The sequence below is a fragment of the Macaca fascicularis genome, chromosome 17, assembly GCF_037993035.2.
Source record: "Macaca fascicularis isolate 582-1 chromosome 17, T2T-MFA8v1.1".
Classification (NCBI taxonomy): domain Eukaryota; kingdom Metazoa; phylum Chordata; class Mammalia; order Primates; family Cercopithecidae; genus Macaca; species Macaca fascicularis.
The window spans coordinates 102598412-102618897 of NC_088391.1; the positions used below are offsets into that span (position 1 = coordinate 102598412).

The following is a 20486-nucleotide window of genomic DNA, read 5'->3' on the forward strand; positions in this document are numbered from 1 at the left end:
AGATGCTCCCCGTGCAGGGATTTCTACGAACTTTCTAAAGAAGATGCTTGGTCTAATAGTTTTGACCATCAGCAAAACTGCTCCAAGAGTTATCCTAGATTCTACCTTTCTATTCCATTTCCTTAACTGTCCTAGAAACAATTCTGTTCCAGTTCATTCTTTCTTTCTTTTGGGGTTCAGAGTTTTCTTGTCTCTAAGTAAACCATCAGGTTACACAGTGTTTGTAGTTCCGAACGTCACGGGCGGTTATGAGGGGCAGTTTAAGCGTGCCACCAGCAGCGAGACTGTGAATTATACATGATAGTGACAGAAGTGACCAGTCAAGTCCATGTGCAAATGTAGAAGCTTACAAAGGAGAGGGGTCAGTCCTAAGTGATCACTGGCACCCTGAAACCAAAACTTTTCATTCACCTTTTTATTTTTTTGAATAACTATTTTATCTTACATGTTCATCAAATATATACCTATCTGGGGAAAATGCTCCCTTTGAAAATGATAACTTTTGGTTATGCATGTTAAACTACTTGTTTCAAAATTAATTAATTTGATTGTTTGTTTGTTTTGAGACAGGGTGTTGCTCTGTTGCTCAGGCTGGAGTACAGTGACACTGTCACTACTCACTGTGGCCTCCAGGGACCAAGTGGTCCTCCCACCTCAGCCTCCTGAGTAGCTGGGACCATAGGCACACACCAGCATGCCTGGCTAACTTAAAAAAAAAGGGTTTTTTTTGTTGTTGTTGGGTTGTTTGTTTGTTTTGTTTTGTTTTTTGTTTTTTGTTTTTTTGTAGAGACAAGGTTGCCCAGGCTCTATGTTGCCCAGGCTGGTCTTAAACTCCTGGGCTCAAGTGATCCCCCTGCCTCAGCCTCGCAGTGTGCTGAGATTACAGGCATGAGCCACCACACATGGCCAAAGGCATTCTATTATTCTACAATTTACTTTCTTATTTTTTTGTTGTTGAGTAAAATTGAGAAAGACTGAGGAAAATATGGGGCAGCAATGAGAGAAGGAAGTGAACAAGAGCAAGAAGGTTGTTTACATTTTGGCCAGTATTTCACTGGACCCCAATTTGAGCAAAAAATGAAAGACATCAGACTTCCTTACCTGTTGTCACCCATGCTCAGTGAAAAGGCATAAAAATAACCTTCAACAACCTTATGCCTATTGAAGTAAGAACCCTGTAGTGTAGTCATTTAATTGCATTTGTATTAGATGTGATTAAATATTTTGGTTGTATGTATTCATCACAATGACTGGACCTTAGAAATAAATAAATCAGGCCAAGAAATACATGGAACATTAAGGAAGTTATTAGGAGCAAGGAATTACCTACAAGCTAGAAGTGAATCCAAAGCAGCGTCAGAGGTGGGTCACATTGGAAAGACCAAGTGTTAGAAAGACAAGGAGATTTTGGTGATGAGGCCACCCTATCCAGAGAGATGCTGCTGCAGGGTTGATCAGGGCTGCAAAGCATGGATCAAAGATGAAGAACAAGTATTAACAGCCTCTACTTATGCTTTCGAAGGATTATTTTAGGAGGATGAAGTTAGGAGAATTTTTAACCTTCCTGTGTGTACTAAATGGGACCTCACTGTGTTAGTTTCTGGGGGCTGCCATAACAGTACCACAAACTGGGTGGCTTAAAGAAAAGAAATTTATTCTTTCACAGCTCTGTAGAGAAGTCCAAAATCAAGGTGTTGGCAGGGCTGGTTCCTTCTGAAGTTGTGAGGGGGTCAGTGCCAGGCTCCCTCCAGCTTACAGTGTTGCTGTCATCCTCGGCGTTCCCTGGTTTGGGGACACCTCACCCTGATTGCTGCCTTCACCCTCACAGGGCGTGCTCCCCAAGTGCATGGATGCCTGGTTCAAGTGCCCCTTCTTTCAAAGGACAGCAGGCGATGGATTAGGGCCCACTCTAATGACCTTGTCTTGACCTGTTCATCTGCAAATACCCTATTTCCAAATAAAGGCACATTCAAAGGGGCTAGGGGTTAGGACTTTCACATTATTTGGGGAAACACCATTCAAGCCATAACGGGTGGTGACTGGTAATGACACTAAGTTTTCTTGCCTAGTAAATAGTCTGCATTCTAAAGGCCTTGGTACTGCTTAAAAAAGAAGTAGTTTAGTGTTTCATGAGCTTTCGAATACCCTTGCTATCCCCTAGACCTGTTTGCACACAGGAGCTTTTAATATGTATTCCTACCAACTGGTTACCCTCTCAATGACCTTGAATCTATCCTGAATTAATCACCTACATCATGGCACTGTAGAAGCCACAGCAGCCCAGAGGGCACTTCTTGTTGCCATGTTAAGACAGCACGTAGTGGCCACACTAATGTGAATTCTACCCCAAACAACACGGTCCCTCCGTTACAGCAGAAAGGAAACTGAATAACTCCCAGATGCCACCTGGGAATTATTTTTATTGTTACTAAACCACCTTCATCCCTTCGAAAGAATGCAGTGCAATCACATGCAGTTCACATACATGATCTCATACTCTCATCCCCACTACATCTCTGAGATGTATAGTTACTTCCCCTTTTGTAGAGTGAACAGACTAACAGGGGTTAAGTAATCTACCAAAGGGCATATTGTCAATGAACAGAAGATTCAGGATTAAAGCCCAGAGCTGACAGACTCTAATGCTAATAATATAATCCATATGAACATTTCTTTAGAAGGCAAACAGTATCATAGGCTTCCAAGGAAAGCAGCAGAGGCATGCTTTGTTCAAGTCCATCCCTTGGACCCATTCCCCAGCAGCAACCTCAAAGACTTCTTGTGGCATTTTTCTCACATATTTATCTCCATATTTCTGGATTATATGTTTGTATTGCTTATTCTTGATTTCTTAATTATAGACGTCATTTATTCAGACCTTAGTGGAGACTATAAAGCTATGGTGTTCTTTCATGTTCTTTCCTACTCCCGTCTTTCCCAAAGTAAGTACATCACTGGCTTTTGTTAAGTGAATGCCCAGTGTTTACCTTATTTTTAACGTAGAAGTATTGTTCATGGCTGAGCCCAGGGTAAACGATGACATTTCCATTCTTGGGAAACTGTTTGTTTTACCTAAAGTTTTTAATGGTCTTGTTTTGTGAGAGTTGATGTTGTTCAGCCCTCGGTTTTCTATAGTCCTATCACAAATTCTTTCCAAATTCTGCATCCGTATTAGTAAACACCTTTAAATAGTATGTCCTGCAAGGTTGAATACATCAGAGACTTTATCAGCTCAATTTCTTCTTGCAGTCAGGCCTGGGGGGTGCCTCTGTCCCCTTACTGCATGGTGGTCATCATCACATTTCATGTCACCTCTCTGCCACGGATCTCCCATTGTCCACATCCCATGTCTTTTCTTGCTGGATTTCCTTTCTTGTTTTGGTAAGTTATGCCTTCTAATAGGCTGTACAACCCTAGAGTGACAGTTTAGCTAAGTATTGAAATCTAGGTAAAAACTAATTTTCAATTGTGATTTTATCTCCAACACATGATGTTGCTTTTGAGCAATCCATACTGTTTGTGTTTTACACCTTACTGAGGGATACTTGATATGCAAGAAACTGTACACATATACCATATACAATTTGATACAGTTTGACAAATATATATATCCATGAAATTATCATCACAATCAAGATAACAAACATATCCATCACCCTTAAAAGTTCCCTTCCCTTCTTTGCAAACCCTCTGTCTTACCTCTCTCCACCTACAAACAACCACTAATCTGCTTTTTGTCACTATGGAATGGTTTGCATTTACTAGAATTTTGTATACATGGGATTTTATAGTGTGTGCTTTTTCTTGTCTGGCTCTTTTCACTTAGCATAATGATTGTAAGAGTTATCCATATATAGCATGCATCAATAAGCCATTCCTTTTATTGGTGAGTATTCCGCTGTAGGGAGAGACAGTTGTTTATCCATAAGTAATGTCGTCCTTCAATCAACCAGCTACATCTCCAGTGCTGAGTCATCACAGGGGGCTAGTGGCGATCATCTTGATCAGTATGACAAATAGTAGTGCCATCATCGCAAAATGTTCTAATGAGCAATACTCTAACGTTCTATAGTTTTAGCTCTCACATTTAGGCATTTTGAATTAATTTTGGTATGTGACATGAGGTAAGTGTTAGTATTTTTTTGTGTATTGTTACTCATTGTTCTAGTATCATTTTTTGAAAAGATTATTCTTTACCCGTTAAATTGCCATGGCACCTTTGTCAAAAATCGATTGACTGTATATATGTGGTTTTACTTCTGGACTCTTTATTCTTTTACATTGATCTATTGATCTATATTTATGTCAATACCACACAATCTTAGTTACTGTATAAGTCCTAAAAACAGGTAGTGTAAATACTCCAACTTTGTTAGTGTTTTTCAAAGTTGTTTTGGCTCTTTTATGTACTTTGCATTTCCATATATATTTTTGAATAAGTTTGTCAACGTCTACAAAAAAATAAAAGTCTTCTGCAGTTTTAATTGAGGCCTTATGGAATCTATAGATGAATTTTGGGAGAACCAATATCTTAACAGCATTGAGTCATCAATCCTTCAACATGTTCTATAATTTCCACTTATTTAAATCTTCTTTAGTTTCCCTTAGTCGTGTTTTTCAGTTTTCAGTGCAAAGATCTCATACATCTTTTGTCATATTTATCCCAAACTATTTTAGTTTTGGATTCTTGCCATAGACATCCTGTCATGTGCAGATAAAGACATTTTTATTTCTTCCTTTCTAATCTGATGTCTTTTTTTTCTTATCTTATTGCACTGGCTACAACAGCAGTCCCCAAACTTTTTGGCACCAGGGACCAGTTTCATGGGAGACAAACTTTCCACGGACAGGGGTGGGGGAAGATGCTTTCAGGATGATTCAAGTGCGTTACATTTATTGTGTGCTTTATTTCTATTATTATTACACTGTAATATATAAATGAAATAATTATACAACTCACTAGAATGTAGAATCAGTGGGAGCTCTGAGCTCATTTTCCTGCAACTGAATGGTCCTATCTGGGGGTGATGGGAGACAGTGACAGATCATCAGGCATTAGATTCTCATAAGGAGCCACAACCAAGATCCCTCATGTGTGCAATTCACAATAGGCTCCACGCACCTATGAGAATCTAACGCCATCGCTGATCTGACAGGAGGCAGAGCTCAGGCAGTGATGTCGACATTGGGGAGCAGCTGTAAATACAGATGAAGCTTTGCTGGCTCTCACCTCCTGCTGGGTGGCCTCGTTCCTAACAGGCCACAGACAGGGACAGGTACCAGTCAATGGCTGGGCAGGGGGCTGCGATTCCCAGGCTAGAAGCTCCAGTGCAGTGTTGGAATGAAATGGTGAGACCTGGCATTCTTGTCTAATTCTTGATCTTAGGAAAGCTTTCAGTCTTTCATGTCAAGAATGGCATTAGCTATAGTCTATGCTTTTTTGATTCCTAACTTTTTATATGTAACCTATTTTTTGTTTAGTTTGCTTTTTTAAAAATCTGATCTGTAGTTTTTCTATGCAAACTATTTTGTTGTCTGTTTTTCTTTTCTCTCTTTATTACTGGTTTTTGAAGTTGCATGATGATGTGTATTGATTTTTTGATTTCCTGTGCTGGGAATTTGGTGTACTCTTTCCATCTTGAAAGTCATATCCTTCAATTCTTAGAAATTTCATGAACTGTTTCTTTAAAATTTTCTCCATTTTTCTCTGGTCTTCCTTATGGAATTCCTATTAGAGATCACATCTTTTGCATCATCTTTTGATTTTTATATTGTTTCTCTCCTTTCTCTCTCTCTTGCTCTTTTGGTTCTGTTTTCTTGGATAGTTTCTCACATTTATCTTTCACTTATTTCATTGATTTGTTTTTTTTCAACAATCATATTTTTACCTTCCAGGACATATTTTGTTCTCTGAGGGTTTTTTTTTTTTTTAATATCTTTTTGGTTTAAATACTGTGCTGGTTTCATTCATGAATTGTAACATCCTCTGAGATTTTATGTAAATGCCTCTACTTGTCCCGAATGGCTTTGGCTGCTGAATCCCTTTGCGTGTTAATTTTGGACTTGGCCTTTCACGTAGGGGCTTTCCTCTAATGTCTGTTTATTCTTTTTATCTGTTAGTACTTTTAAATGAGGCACAAAAAAGCTGACTGGAAGCTTTGGGAGGGGCTGTATGATACCTGGCAGGTTTACTGCAGCCTGAAACTTGAATGTTTCATTGCAGGAATATCCAGATGTCAGACATGTGTAGTTTTGGGGATTTCTCGTCTTCTTGAATCCTTTCGTTTCTCTAGAGAAAAATTTTGCCATCACCTACGGGCGTTCTTGCAACTGCACAGAAGGGGACGGAGGGACCCCCAGTTCAGGACATAAGCTCTCATGTAACAGGTCTCTTTTCAGGGCAGCCCTTCTCCCCTCCCATCTGCTACACTTGCTGTCTCCTTCTCTACTGCCTCTCTCGTTCCATTTTCTGTAAATGAATCTGCTGCGTTGGAGGAGGGGTCGCTGCTGGTGTGCTGGGGAGGGGAAGGGACTTCCAAGTCCGGCATCTCTCCCGTGGACTTCAGACTCCTTTTAGTTCTATCATTTCAGACACTGTACTTTCAGTTTCCAGGTCCTTTCTGGTTCTGTAGTAAGATTGGCATATCATATCACTCACTTTAGGCATTGCATTAGCTTCTCTTTATTTCTGATCTCCAAAAAATTTACTGCTGTTCATAAGCCAGTAGAGCCTCCTCTCCTTTTTGATATTATCTAATTTTCATGTTAGTGGGGTTACAAGAAAGAAAAAAAACAATAAAACACGTGCTGAAATCTCCAAGTTTAACCAGGAGTCCCCCACACTGCAGTCATCACCTGAATGGCTTTCCTTGGCGATGCTGCCCCCATATCAGAAACCTAGAGAAGGTCTCAGGAGGTTTTGCTTCCCTGGCTTGTAGGCCATCTTAAGGTTTTGCATTGCTAATCATATCAGAATTTTCTCTTTTATTAGGTCTTGGACATTCACTGTTTCATCTCACAAAATCCTCTCCTTTTTTTTCCTTTGTCTCCCTGTGTCCTTGAGCCTTATGGAAAACCAGAGCCAGCTTCAGTTCCTCAACCTTTCTTCTCTAAACACCAAGTTCCACCATTGACAGAACACTGAGGTTCGTGCACAGTCACATGGGCACAAGTAAGGCGAGCTCAGAGGCTGGAGTGGAGTTCCATACGAAGCACAGGAGGTTATCCTGGCTCCTCAGGAGACACGTGAAGACGATGCGATGAGAGGTCCTTTAGGCATGGAAAGTGTTTGCATCTGCTGAATCCCCATCCATCTCGCATCTCCATCTCTAAATATGCAGTTTCGGATATCTGTGAATACCCCCTATGAAGTGCCTGGTTGGCAGGGGGCTGGGGTGTGCAGCTCTGTGTCCAAATATGAAATGCCCCAATGCCAGTTGCAATTGTTTTGATTTTGATGTTAGGGTCTAATGTTAGCTGTGACCCTCTCCTTTCCCTTTTCAACTTGAAGAGACTGTCTTCATTTGAAATAGGGAAAGGAAAGGGAGTGTAACTCTCATAGGAGTGACAGGAGCCACCCCACACTGAAGCTGCCGCAGAACCTTGAAATGGAAACATTTCTGCAAAGGGTATTCTTAGAAATAGGAACCACGGTGATAAATACCACCACCACCACCAACAGCCCCAACACTGAGGCCAATCACCAGGCACACTCCGGCAGACAGGGAGAACACAGTCCACAGAGGGATGCCAGTCCCTACAGACGACGAGATGATCTCAGTGCTATTACGTAAGCGGTAACTTAGGGTAATTATTCTACCTAGTCTGCGAACATGGAATTTTATCTAATGGCCAGAGATATCCAAAGAATTGCCACAGAAAGCCTTTCACAGAATTATTAAGTGATTCATGGGCCCTATTCAGAAATGTCCAGAAATAGAAAACGCACGTGGTATTTATAAAAGGGTTAATTCATTAATCTCTTCTCTATCACAGAAAAAGTAGGCTATTGCTGGGACCAAAGGTCCCCAAAATAAAGTCAATGAAACTATTTTGGTCCAAAATTTAGAGACGTTCTTTGAACATATAAGTGAAATGGACTCAGGGATCTACAAATGAAACAAATACTCAAAAAAAAAAAAAAAAAAAAAAAAAGCATTTTATGGCAGACCATTGTATAAGCGTCAGAATTTGGATAAAGAATAAATAAGGAAAATTTTTTTCATCTCAAAATACACATACATAGCTATACTTAAATATAACTGTGTCCTTCTTCTCACTGGTACATAACATATACAAAAAAGACAAAATGGAATTATGGCTGGTATTGGGACTATTTAGATGATTCCTGTATAATCTGGAAAATGTGTATGATGTAGCATTTATAGAGCACAAATGTACAATTGTGTGATGTGTCTTCCACTATTACACCAAAAGCACAAAACACTACAACACAAAACAGTTTGGTTCAGCTTTTAAAATAAAAGGAGGAATTTAATTAAGCAAACAGACAAAAAATCCTTTTAAATATAAGTTGGAAAAATCTTTCTAAAATTATTTTTATAGACACAATATCCTGCAGAGTTTTTTAGTTTGAAGTAGAGGAAACCCAGTGGTTCAATGAGAAATGGATTTGATGAAACATTGGCTCTGGCAGCCTTAGGAGCTAGCTTGCCAACTCGGTGTTGAAAAAGTTGATGACAAAAGGTTCCTGAAATCAAATTTTCCTCTTTGGACTCCTTCTAGAATGCCTCCAAATCTGATTTTCATAAAATGAATTCAGGAAGCCAAATCTGTCTTTATCCTATGTTATTATGTGAGAGAATTTTCCATGACCTCAAAGGGAGAACACACGTTTTGGTGAGTTTGTGAGTGAAAATCTTATTATAATTTATTTCCAAGAAAAAAAGATGAATGATCCAGAACGTGCTCACACTCACATGTTTACCTGTGAAATGCGTCCTGCCAACACAGAAGCGGGACGCTCAGCTGGACCAGGGGGTCTCAGGCCACACTGAGTTCACCCGTGTGTGTGGAGCAAGTGTGTTCAGAGACAGCATCCCTAAAGAATCTCTCACCTCACTCAACAAGTAAACAGGACCTATGGATCCAAAGTTCTAGTACACAGAAACATGACATTTTGAATCATCTGAGAAATTCAGTTTCCTTTTAATAAAATAAGGAAAAAATGAAAAACTTTTTTTATACATTTAAAAAGAGCATAGGCTGGACACAGTGGCTCATGCCTGTAATGGTAGCACTTTGGGAGACTGAGGCAGGCAGATTGCCTGAGCTCAGGAGTTAGAATCCAGCCTGGGCAACATGGTGAAACCCAGTCTCTTCTAAAATACAAAAATTAGCCAGTCATGGTGGCAGGCGCCTGTAATCCCAGCTACTCAGGATGCTGAGGCACGAGAATTGCTTGAACCCAGGAGGAGGAGGTTGCAGTGAGCCAAGATTGTGCCACTGTACTCCAACCTGGGTGACAAAGAGAAACTCTGTCTCAAAAAAGAAGAAAGAGAGAGAAAAGAAAGAAAAAGGAAGAAAGAAAGAAAGAAAGAAAGGAAGAAAGAAAAGAGAGAGAGAAAGGGAGAGAAAGAAAAGAAGGAAGGAGGGAGGGAGGGAAGGAAGGAGGGAGGGAGGGAAGGAAGGAAGGAAGGGAGGGAGGGAGGGAGGGAGGAAGGAAGGGATGAAGGAAGGCTGTTCAACACCAGCAAAAGTTACAAGAGGAAAAATTAAATAATTGTCCACACCATGCATGTAAACTCACACTGATTGAATGGCAACATTTGGTTTGAATATTTGAATATTTTTTCAGCTTTTCTTAAGGCATACTCATGTATCAGAATTACCTAGGATGTTTCCAAAAAGTGTGGATTTCTGAGTCCCACCCAATAGTAGATAACCATATTAAACACCCCGTCATCTGGGGGTGGGTGTATCTCAGAAATCTTCATTATAACAAACCAACTAACTGCTTTGCATATGAAACTTTAGAACCACTGTGTTCAGATAAGGCCTTCACTTCTTTCCTAACATATTAACTAATGAAATGAAAAAAAAAAATCACACCTGAATTTCCCTAGTGTATAAATTTCTTCCTATGCAGACACTGAGTCATTCCAAACTCTGGAAGTTGAGTTAATTATTTCAACATACAAAAAAAAAAAAAATTAGGCCAGGCACAGTGGCTCCCTTCTGTAATCCCAGCACTTTGGGAGGCCAAGATGGGCGGATCAGCTGAGGCCAGGAGTTCGAGTCCAGTCTGGCCAACATGGCGAAAACCCATCTGTACTAAAAATACAAAAAAAAAAAAAAAAAATTAGCCGGGCATGGTGGCAGGCACCTGTAATCCTAGCTACTCAGGAGGCTGACACAAGAGAATCTCTTGAACCCAAGAGGTGGAGGTTGCAGTGAGTCAAAATTGCACCACTGTACTCCAGCCTGGGCAACAGAGTGAGAATCCATCTCAAAAAAAAAAAAAAAAGATTTTTACAAAATTGACTTTAAGACCTCAGAGCTGTGTTATGACTACTTGAAATTTGGCTGCTACTGAGGAACTGAGTGTTTAATTAAAATAAATGTAAATAACCACATGGGGCTAGTGGCAGCCGTGTGGGGTAGTGCAGACATTGATCATTTCTATCATCACAGCAAGTCCCATCGACAGCCTTGTCTTAGACAATAAACTGCAGTGCCCAGTGCTGCCCAGCTGATTTTGAGAGTGCCTGGATATGTGTGGAAGTCCCTGAGCTTTTTTGCAGGAAACCTGCTTGAGTAAAACGAGGGATTACTCACTTACATTGTATTTTATTTACACATGAGACAAGCTATTTTGTATACTGCATTGTGTTTATGGACGAGACAGACATTGTAATCAGACAGTTTATAGATAAAACGGAAATATTCATATTCAATTGTATTTTTCAGTTCTAGAGTTCTCATGTGTTTTCTTTCCAATTGTTTTTGCTTCTCTATTGATATTTCCTATTGGTCCCACAATACTTTTACGTTTTCACTTAAATCTTTTAACCTATGTATAATGGTTGTGTTAAAGTCCATCGTCTTCATTTCCAGTCAGTTTCTTTTGACTGATTTTTCTCCTTACATTTTTCTCACATTTCCTTGCTTCTTTATATATCTGGCAAGTTTTTATTACATGCTGGACATAGTGGATGGCACCCTGTTGAACGTCTGGGTTTCGTTGTCCTCATCTGAAGAGAATTGAAGTTAATGGTGGCAGGCAGTTGATTTACACGCAGATCGACTTGATCCTCTTAAGGCTTGATTTTAAGCTTAGTTAGTGAACGCCTGGAGTAGTCTTCACTCTGGAGCTGGAGTCACCTTATTCCTAAATCACGTCCGCTCCAGGATATTAACTGAGTGCTTGGTGTGTTCAACGAGGTCTCTCCATACCGATTTGTTGGTCCTCATTGTCTTCCAGCTCCGTGTCAGTTCTGGAATTTCTACTCAGCTCATCTCCTTGGTAGTTGATCTTTGCCTGCTGTTTCTGAGTCTTGCCTTAGCAGGTAGAGCTTAGTATTCAAAAATGCCAGCGGGCCTCCCTGTGGATTTCCGAAGCTTCTCCTCTGAGCCATCGGCCTGTGCTCTCCTGCAGCTCTACCGCGTCTCCTACACTTCTCGACCTAGCGGGACAGCCTTGTCCTGCCTGGGCTCCTCTGGGCTCTGCTTTGGGACGGCTCGTGGCAGGACGCTGGGCAATCTTGGGGCTCACCTCTGTTATGGCCCTTCTTTCAGGGAGCACAGGCCTGCACTCTTATTGTCAAGTGTCTGAAAACACTCTTTTCATACACTTTGTCCAACTTTATAGATTTTTAACAGCAGAAGGTCTAGTTAGATACCAGTTTCATCATGACCAGAAGTGGAAATGCACATGGAAATTAACTGTCACAGCTAAAAGAACAGTGAGAATTTTCAAACAGTTTAAACGGTAGATCTCCTACTAAAAGAAATTTGCCTAAGAGGACACAGTCCAAATAAGTCAAATATACTTAAGTCGAGACAGTTTTCAGAATTTAACAGAACAGTAACTTGTTACATAATTTCATCAAGTTCTGGACACATGTCCACTATCCATTTAAACACGAAATCAGAAGGACCCCGTCCTCGCACGAATATGGTCCATGGGACTAGAAAGCAAGAACCATTGGTTCTTCTGGATCCAGGGCACCTGCTTGTATAACTTAGGCTGACACTTTGCTCCCTGACTGTGTGCCAAGGTACCCTGGGACCTCACAGCAAGCTCACAGGGGTGCCTACATTGACATTTTCAGCGTTCAAGGAAAACAGTGATAACTGTCATCTGTGGACACTGCACAAACTAGTAGCCCAATGTGGTCCACGGTTCCACATGACATAGGGCCACAATGCTCATGGCAGCAGCCTTGTCTCTGTGAATCTGGGTTTTTGACTGCTGTGGTATAAAAGCATGTACTCCACAAAAATCAAAGTAGAACGTGAAATGAAGGTGGCAGCGGCAAAATCTGCTTCCAATGGCAGGCACACACAGGCCATTAGTAAGAAATTATGATTATTGAAGCATGTAATTACAATCTCACTCTTCTGTCTCTCTTTTTGGAATTCTTTGAGGGGGGGGAAGAGGGTTATTTACCGTGCAGTTTCCCACGATCTGGGTTGCAGATTGCATCAGTGGTGTCCTTTATCACTCCCACTGCCGTGAGTTTTCTGGGAACTGACGGTTGGCCTCAGAGTCCTGATACTGTTCAGGTTTGATTCGAGGGTGAAAGGGAAGCAGCGCGACTTCCGGGAGTTGGCGCCATTGAGGGTTAATGTGTGAATCCATTCGTTAATTAGGAGATGCGAAATGCTTTTTCAAATTCTATCATTACTATAATGTATCAGCTATAATACTTCTACAAAGGAAAAAATATGTCTTCTTGACTGTTAGGTTACCCAGTGGTAGAGTTAGTACAGAAAGCCAGAATGCACATCTTTCCCTTTATTTGCCAGTTTTCAAAATAGCGAGTTGGTTCCTTATATGCACTTTGTTTTGTGCATTTAGAAACATTATCCTGAGAAGGGGTTCAAAGGCTTCACCAGAGTGTCAAAGGGGCTAATAGTGTCAATGGAACTCCCGTTTCAGACTATTCCAAGAGTCACAGAGGTCAATTTGACATCTTGGGCTTACAACAAGGATGTTAATTTTAAGCCATGACCTGATTTAAGATTAAGTAAATCAAATTTGCCCTTGGGTTTTTACCAATGTCAACACTCCCAGAGTCCACTGCTGTTCAACCTCTCTCTTCTAAGACCCAGTGGATCTCCAAAGTGATTCCAACCAATCACCACTTCCTTTGTCTCCACAGCACTCAATCTTTGCATCTTGGTGGTTGGTGAAATTCCACCTTAGTTGCACTGTGATCTACACCATATGTAGACCCTACAGTGGTAGCTGTGGTATAGGGGGCACCAATTTGAAGTCAGATGATCTAATTCAAACGTTGACTATGCTACTTACTAGCTTTGTAAACATAAAGCACATTGCTTCATGTTTTTGAGCTGGTTTCTTCAAATAGAAAATGGTAAAAATGACATATAACTTGAAGAACTGTTTTGAGAACTAAAGAAGGAAATATTCTTGAAAGACTGAGACATTAGAGGTTCTCAGCAAATATTTGTTAAATCTGATTCTCAGTTCCCAAATGCAGGGGATTTGTTCATTAGATCTTTGGTATTGGCCATAGTAGTAAAAGAAAAATAATTATTGCACTGTGAGATAGTTCCAATTTAGGGTTATAAGCAATAACACATTCCCATCCCTTTCAGCAAACTCTCTCTCTCCCTCCCTCTCTCTCCCTCCCTCTCTCTCCCTCCCTCTCTCTCCCTCCCTCTCTCTCCCTCCCTCTCTCTCCCTCCCTCTCTCTCCTTCCTCTCTCTCCTTCCTCTCTCTCCTTCCTCTCTCTCCTTCCTCTCTCTCCTTCCTCTCTCTCCTTCCTTCCTTTTTTTCTCTTCCCTTCTCTTGTTCTTATTCTCTCTCTCTGACTCTTCATCTGTGTCTCTGTCTCTCCCTCCCTCCTCCCAATACGTGTCTCTCTCCTAGAGGCACAGCGCTGAGCTCTGATAGTCAGAGCTGTGTGATTCTGAAATCTCCTGAGAGCAAGCCACGCTCCACTCACAGCATGGCCGATCTTCCCTGGGTTCAACAAAGCCACCCCAGTGAAGACATTCAATGCAGTTGGCTTCTCACTGCCCTGGCTTGAAATGGCCACATCGGGCTCTAACCTCGAATCCAGTAGCTTCTGTACTGTGTCTCAGCCACCCCTACACCGTCACGGTCCATCCCATTTGGTTAGTCTGAAAAACCAGCGATGTCCTCAGCACTCCCCAGGTTTCTTTTTTGTCCTCCTCCCTGGTCAGAACCCATGTCCATTTCTGAGAACTGCAACCTCTTGCAGCCATTCGCCCACCAGGCCCTTCTCTTCTCTTCCAGATGGCTTGGCGTCTTCTTCCGAGCAAGTGCGGCTCTCGGGCTGGGCCTGAGCCTGCAGCCTGTGTGCCCTCCGTCATCAGGGCCCCCTCTCAGGATAGGCTGCATCAAGGGTGGAACGGCAGACTTCCAGGGACACTTCCAAGTCGTGCCCATGCAGGTTTGGATGTTACTATTCCTACTGATTCCCTGTGTCTCCCTGAACCTGTTTCCTTATTTGTCACAAGGGCATGAGAAACACTACCTCAGCCTTGTTATAAGGATAAATAACGGTTTTTTTGTTTTTGTTTTTGTTTTTGTTTGAGATGGAATCTCACCCTGTTGCCCAGGCTGGAGTACAATGGCATGATCTCGGCTCACTGCAACCTCTGCTTCCCGGGTTCAAGCAATTCCCCTACCTCAGCCTCCCGAATAGCTGGGATTACAGGCATCCACCAACACGCCCGGCTAATTTTTTGTATCTTTAGTAGAGATGGGCTTTCACCACGTTGGCCAGGCTGGTCTCAAACTCCTGACCTCGTGATCCGCCTGCTTTGGCCTCCCAATGTGCTGGGATTACAGGTGTGAGCCACCGCGCCCAGACAATAGCAGATTTAAAGTGTCTCATGCCTGGCGTGTACCAGCAAACCTTAGACACTTAACAGGCAGCAGCCCCTTTCCTCCTCCCTCCTCTTCCTCTGTCCAGGGAAAGGCTCTCCCTCTATTTTGGTCTGCAGGGCCCTCCTCCTGGTCCACAGTTACCCTCAATAGTGCCGCACAGCTCCGTGGTGAGACCCAGCTGTGGAGTCACACTGCTTAGGTCACACCCAAGGCTGACACTTGCTATGTGGTTTACAATTAGGAAAAGGAGACAGGGCTCCTAAGAAGATTAGATGAGGTGGTGACGGTGCAGATAGCTGGGCTCCTGGTGCACACCGTGTTCTTAGCAAACACTGTGGTCACGACAGTTGTCCCCTCTCTGGGATCCTCAGTGCCTCCTGCCGTCGGCCTCCTCTCTGCACCCCTGCAGCCCCTGCAGCACTGTAGCTGCCGTCACTCCCCGCTCTGAGCTGAGTTCCTTGCAGAGCTGCATCCTCCGAGCCCCTCCTCCCTCCTGGTCCTGCCCCTCCACTCCACCCTGCGTCATCCTGTGCGGGCTCACAGTGGCCTTTTACTTCTCCCCACACAAGGAACATGCTGGGAACTTCCACCAACTGGACTTCCTATGCCCTTTTAGATAAGTGATAGTTCTTCCTCCTTGAAGTCTCTCCTCCCTTGGTATGTAACTCCAAGCAAAAGCTACATTCAATGTACACAAAACCATTTAGCATCTGTCATGGTTTCTCACTGTCTGTAGGATGACGTCTAAACTCTTTAGCGGGGCATTCACGATACGATTCCTGGAAAATAAGGTTCTGGTCTTATTTTCTCTGTTCCTTCATAGGCACCCCCACTCCCCAGCAATAACAAAAAATGTTGCAATTTCTCAACCCTAACATCTCCTACAACTCCATGCATTTGCTCATAGCACATTCCCTGCCTTCTCTGCCCTCAAGCAGAAAATTCCTACTTATCCTTTAAGACTTAATCCACTGCCAACCTTCTCAGAGAAGCAAGGCCTCCTGGAGCCATGCAGCAAGGGACTGGGGGAGCAGGGTTTGTTAGGTCCTCAGAGCCGCACCTGAACTGCTTGGAGCCAGCTCTGCCCACAGCCCTGGAGTGTGTCATTGTGCACGGGTCCTACAAATCCTGGCACACACAACAGTAAGGACAATAGCAAGCCTGGGTGCTGTGCTTACTCTCAGACTGAGGCCAGAATGTTTCCGGATCATTCTCTGTCTCTGAGAGCATTTCCCTGACCCTATTCTAGTCCCCACACAGACAGTTCCAAGGCCTGAGAAATGAGCTGTGTTCTGAGCCCAACTGCGATCCTGTTCGTGGTAAGTGAAAGTGAAATGTGATCATTCCACAGAATTAGAGACTGGAAAGAGCTTCTGATTTTGGAAGAACAATTTTTTAAAATGGATTTGTATGCATAACATCCATTGCAGTTGGTGACGGTGGAGTCAGTGACTAATAAAAATGTCATTTCCTGTGATTTTTATAAATTACAGTAAATATGCCAGTAATCACCCACATTAGCTGCTAAAATGCAGGCAGCCAGCTGGAATAGAGGCCAGGGGACCCCACTGAGGCCTCAAGAGGGAGACCCCACAGGTGCAAATTGACACCTAGGCAAACAGTAGTTAATACATGCTAGAATTTGGAGAAGGGGAAAAGTGTTAAAATAAATGTATGTCAAGCAGGCAAATTTGGACTTCTCCACGAGGATCTGTCATGTCAAACAGGAAATCGCTATAAATTACTTGTAATAGTAAAAATCTTGTCATTTATAACCTTTAAGGCAACAGGCTCATTTAACACATCAACTCACAGATCATAATCTAAGAGAGTCGGCCTGGGTATTTATTTCACTTTTAATGTGTGGAAGCTGGGGCAAGCCGTGCATGAGCTGCAAAAGCCCCCACAGTGCTCTGTCGGCTCTTCAAGCTGTGGGACAGGCCAGAGAGATAACGGCCTGAGGCTTGTGGGATGAACACGCCAAGATAGGAAAGCCGTTCCTGCTCCTGTAAAAATTAAGATGTGCCTGAAAATGTCATGCCTTGGTTAGTCTCGTAATGAATAAATCCAAATAAATCCCACCATTATTCTGTTTATTTGTTTTACTTATAAGCTATTTGAAGTCATTGGAGCTGAAAGTGTGTTCCAACACGCCACGCACGTTTAGAGTATCTTGTAATCATCTTGCTAACCAGTGCACAGACGAATGATGAGTGGAATTCTGTGTTTATTTCAGATACCTCAGTATACACGGCCCACAGTTAAGAAACCACAACCTGAGACATCGTTTTAAAGAGATGAAAATGCCTCCCCTCAAGTGGTCCAGGAGTGTGATCCACAAAGACGAACACACAGAACCATCTTCTGCATTATTGGAAAATTCAATGGAAACTAGGTATTTATGAACCAGACGCTTACTGCAGTTTGCATGTACTGAATAGACATTTGTGGATTAATTCATCTAGGGTTGGGGGAGAGGTTCCAAGAGGAGGGTAAAAGCGAAAAACAGCCACAGGCCCAGCTGACCATTCCCTTCAGTGAGAAAAAGACCTGCAGGCAGCATTGAACACACAGCTCACATTCGCACATGCTTGGCATCAGGAGCCGTGAGGAGGAGCAAAGTTGGTTTCCAGAAAGATGTTAACTCACAGTTGCACTTCTCTCCACTTCCCTTGCTCCTCTCCCTGGCCTCTCTACATCTCCCTGCTCTCTCCTGCACCAGGGCTTGGTCAGTGCTTAACGCTGGCAGGAACCACAAGTGCTGTCTGCTGCAAGTTGCTATGATTCAGATGCCACTCACGAGGCATGGGCAAGTGTAAGCACACAGGAACACACACGCACACCTGCACGGGCACACGCAGCCTCTGTGGGGCATGTTTAGAACGCCTGGGTCTGCTGGTGGGTGCCTTTCCCCTTCGTGCTTTCCACGTGCAGCCAAGGCCTACTTCGATTGCAGGAAAGATTAGTCTCCGCGTCTGCCTGTCCGAACACGAGCTAACTTACAAGGAAACATGAAATTTAATTTTAAAATGAAGTTAAAATTTTTTAATTAGACAATTTAAAAAGTTTAACTTCATTTTAAAATTTAATTAGATTAGGTTTAACTGGTTCCTTGAAAATTGCTGCTCTCTCTCTGAACTTAATCTTGTTTTCAAAATTATGGTTGGTTTTCTTAGATTGATAGGGTCCTCAGTGCGGGGAGGGAGAGGTATTTGAAGGTGAATATGAGAGCATCTGCAGGTAAAGAGTTTAGGCACAGTTTAGATCACGTAGAGAAAAACCCATCATTTAGGGAGAGAAGCTGATTCTGGGAACCAAATTATTCAAATTAACCATATCCAATCTGCAGTGCCAAAACCAAAACCAAACGAACCAGCCTAAATTGTTCACTTTACTTTGGCAAGCACCAAATATGCGTATGTGTATCAAATAAAGTGAACAATTGGAGTTCTTTCTCTAATTTTGATAATTTCTGGGAAAAAAAAAAAACCAGCAATCTACATCTTTTGCCTCAATTGCTAGATTATTACTGATTAGAGAATGTTTTTAACTTTTCTTTCTCCTTTGGGTGAGGTGGGCTGGAATGGATAAATGTTTCAATTCTACATTTCTAAACTCTGCCTATCTATAGAGTCGGGGTTGCGTGAGTTACATACGATTATTGACACATTTAATAATTTACAACAAAGTTAATTTATATAGAACAATGGGTAATTTTGAAAATATTTTGGACAAAATGTTACAAACTCATTATTCAATGAACTCAACAACGCATATTGTATTTCTCTGGTTCTAAGACACCCATTTTAAATATTTTTATCATCTCTGGAATCTAAATGCACCATTACCATCAGTGACAACTTAAAATTACAACTGGCAGAGTGTTTCCTTTCACAGCAGCATGTAAAATAAAGATGCATCTTATCATAAATGGCATCTTAGGCTTGTTGAAACAGAAAAAGTGTGTGTATGTGGAGGTAGCCTACAGATAATTTCTTGTCCAGATGGTCTCAGGTGTAAAAAATTGTTTGTGTCAAAGATCAGTTATTTTTTCCTGATACTTCTTTACGTAGGGATTATAAATTATAGCCCCAAACTTTTGCATAACTCTTTTTATTCTAAAAACCGCTTGTCCTTATACTGAGTGCTTCATGCTGGTTTGCAGTGTGTATTCAACAGATAATTTCTGTTGCTTTGTGCCCCGCTCCCATCAACTAAAAAAATCTACAAACGAAAACTCTAGGAGACCAGTTTCTCATTTGGTACCAAAGCTAAAAATGAGTTCCCTCAAGTCCTCAAAAAAAAAAAAAAAAAGAAATCAAAGTTAGTACCATCGAATGGGGTTAAGTTAATCTTATAAATTTTTAAATAAGCATGCCCACTCGCAGCAAACTCCTGTGCTACATCTGTGCTTGTTCTCTGGAAAGTTTAGAAGGCAATTTCTGTAATGCAGAAAAGTCTGTACCACTGACCTTGCAGTCATGCCACAAGATACTTCCGGTCTGAATTCTTTCTGTGTCTTTTGTCAGAGCCAGAAGTCTTGGAGAGCGCCGAGAGCCAATTGTAAATATTAAATCAGTTGGAGGTGATGTGGGAATAGTGGAGGGAAGAGAAACTATGTTTAGATTTTTTTAAATTTTAAATGATCGCGATTCCAGACAGGAAAATCAGCCATATTGGTGCTACACTAGAACACCTATTCTTACCACAAGCATGCTGGCTTGGAGCTCACAGAGATGTGAACACATACATGCAGTGAATATCTACATTTTTTTTTTTTTTCCTGATAGCTATGCCATTTAAGGGTTGAGGTTGCTATTGCTTCAGTTTCAGCCCTCTGCTCTCTACCTCATCTCATTCTTTCTGGGACCATCCTATATGCACGATTTAAAGGGAATTACCTATTACTTCAATTATTTGTTTCTTATCAACTGATGTTAAACTACAAGGATTTGCATTGAAAAGACACAAAGAAAGAGCAAGCCATGGCACATCGCCAAATGAAAGAGTAATGTTCTGGTGAATTTAGCCTAAATAATTTACTGCTATATAAAAGTGGAAAAGTGGAAGGTGAACCCTTTGACCAATAAATCTCTCCTGCCCATGAAACCCTTATCTGGTCTCCTCCAATGTATTCCACACGCGGAAGCCATCATCACGGGCTCGGGCTTGTGATTTGTAAACCTTGATCTTCTGCACTCCGTGTCCTAAATATGGATAATTAGCATCAGTTTATCACGCCTCTGCATATTTTCTCTTCTCTCCAAACATGCATGCTTCTGTTGGCTGCCATTCTGCTACAGAAGATTATGGAGACAGATTGCAGAGAATGAATGTGCTAAACGAGATTAGGAAGGAATAGAAATAGCAACTTGGCCAATAAATTCCTCGTGAGAGCCTTATCATGCAATTACACGTT

General features: G+C 41.9%; 1 protein-coding gene across 6 annotated transcripts in view; it reads left to right on the forward strand.

The window, feature by feature from the left end:
• The window catches only part of LOC102133047 (uncharacterized), a 697922-nt gene that overhangs the window by 673624 nt on the left and 3812 nt on the right, over window positions 1–20486 (forward strand). For 3 of the 6 annotated variants that reach the window (XR_012426592.1, XR_010582692.1, XR_010582691.1), the window contains 2 exons: window positions 14471–14627; window positions 17304–17462. Coding sequence is in view for 3 of the 6 variants with exons in the window: in XM_065533509.1 (XP_065389581.1) it covers window positions 17304–17462 (159 nt within the window). In the remaining 3 variants the exon portion in view is untranslated. The remainder of the gene's footprint in view (window positions 1–14470; window positions 14628–17303; window positions 17463–20486) is intronic. The other 3 variants (XM_065533509.1, XM_065533510.1, XM_074021462.1) reach the window with 1 other exon arrangement.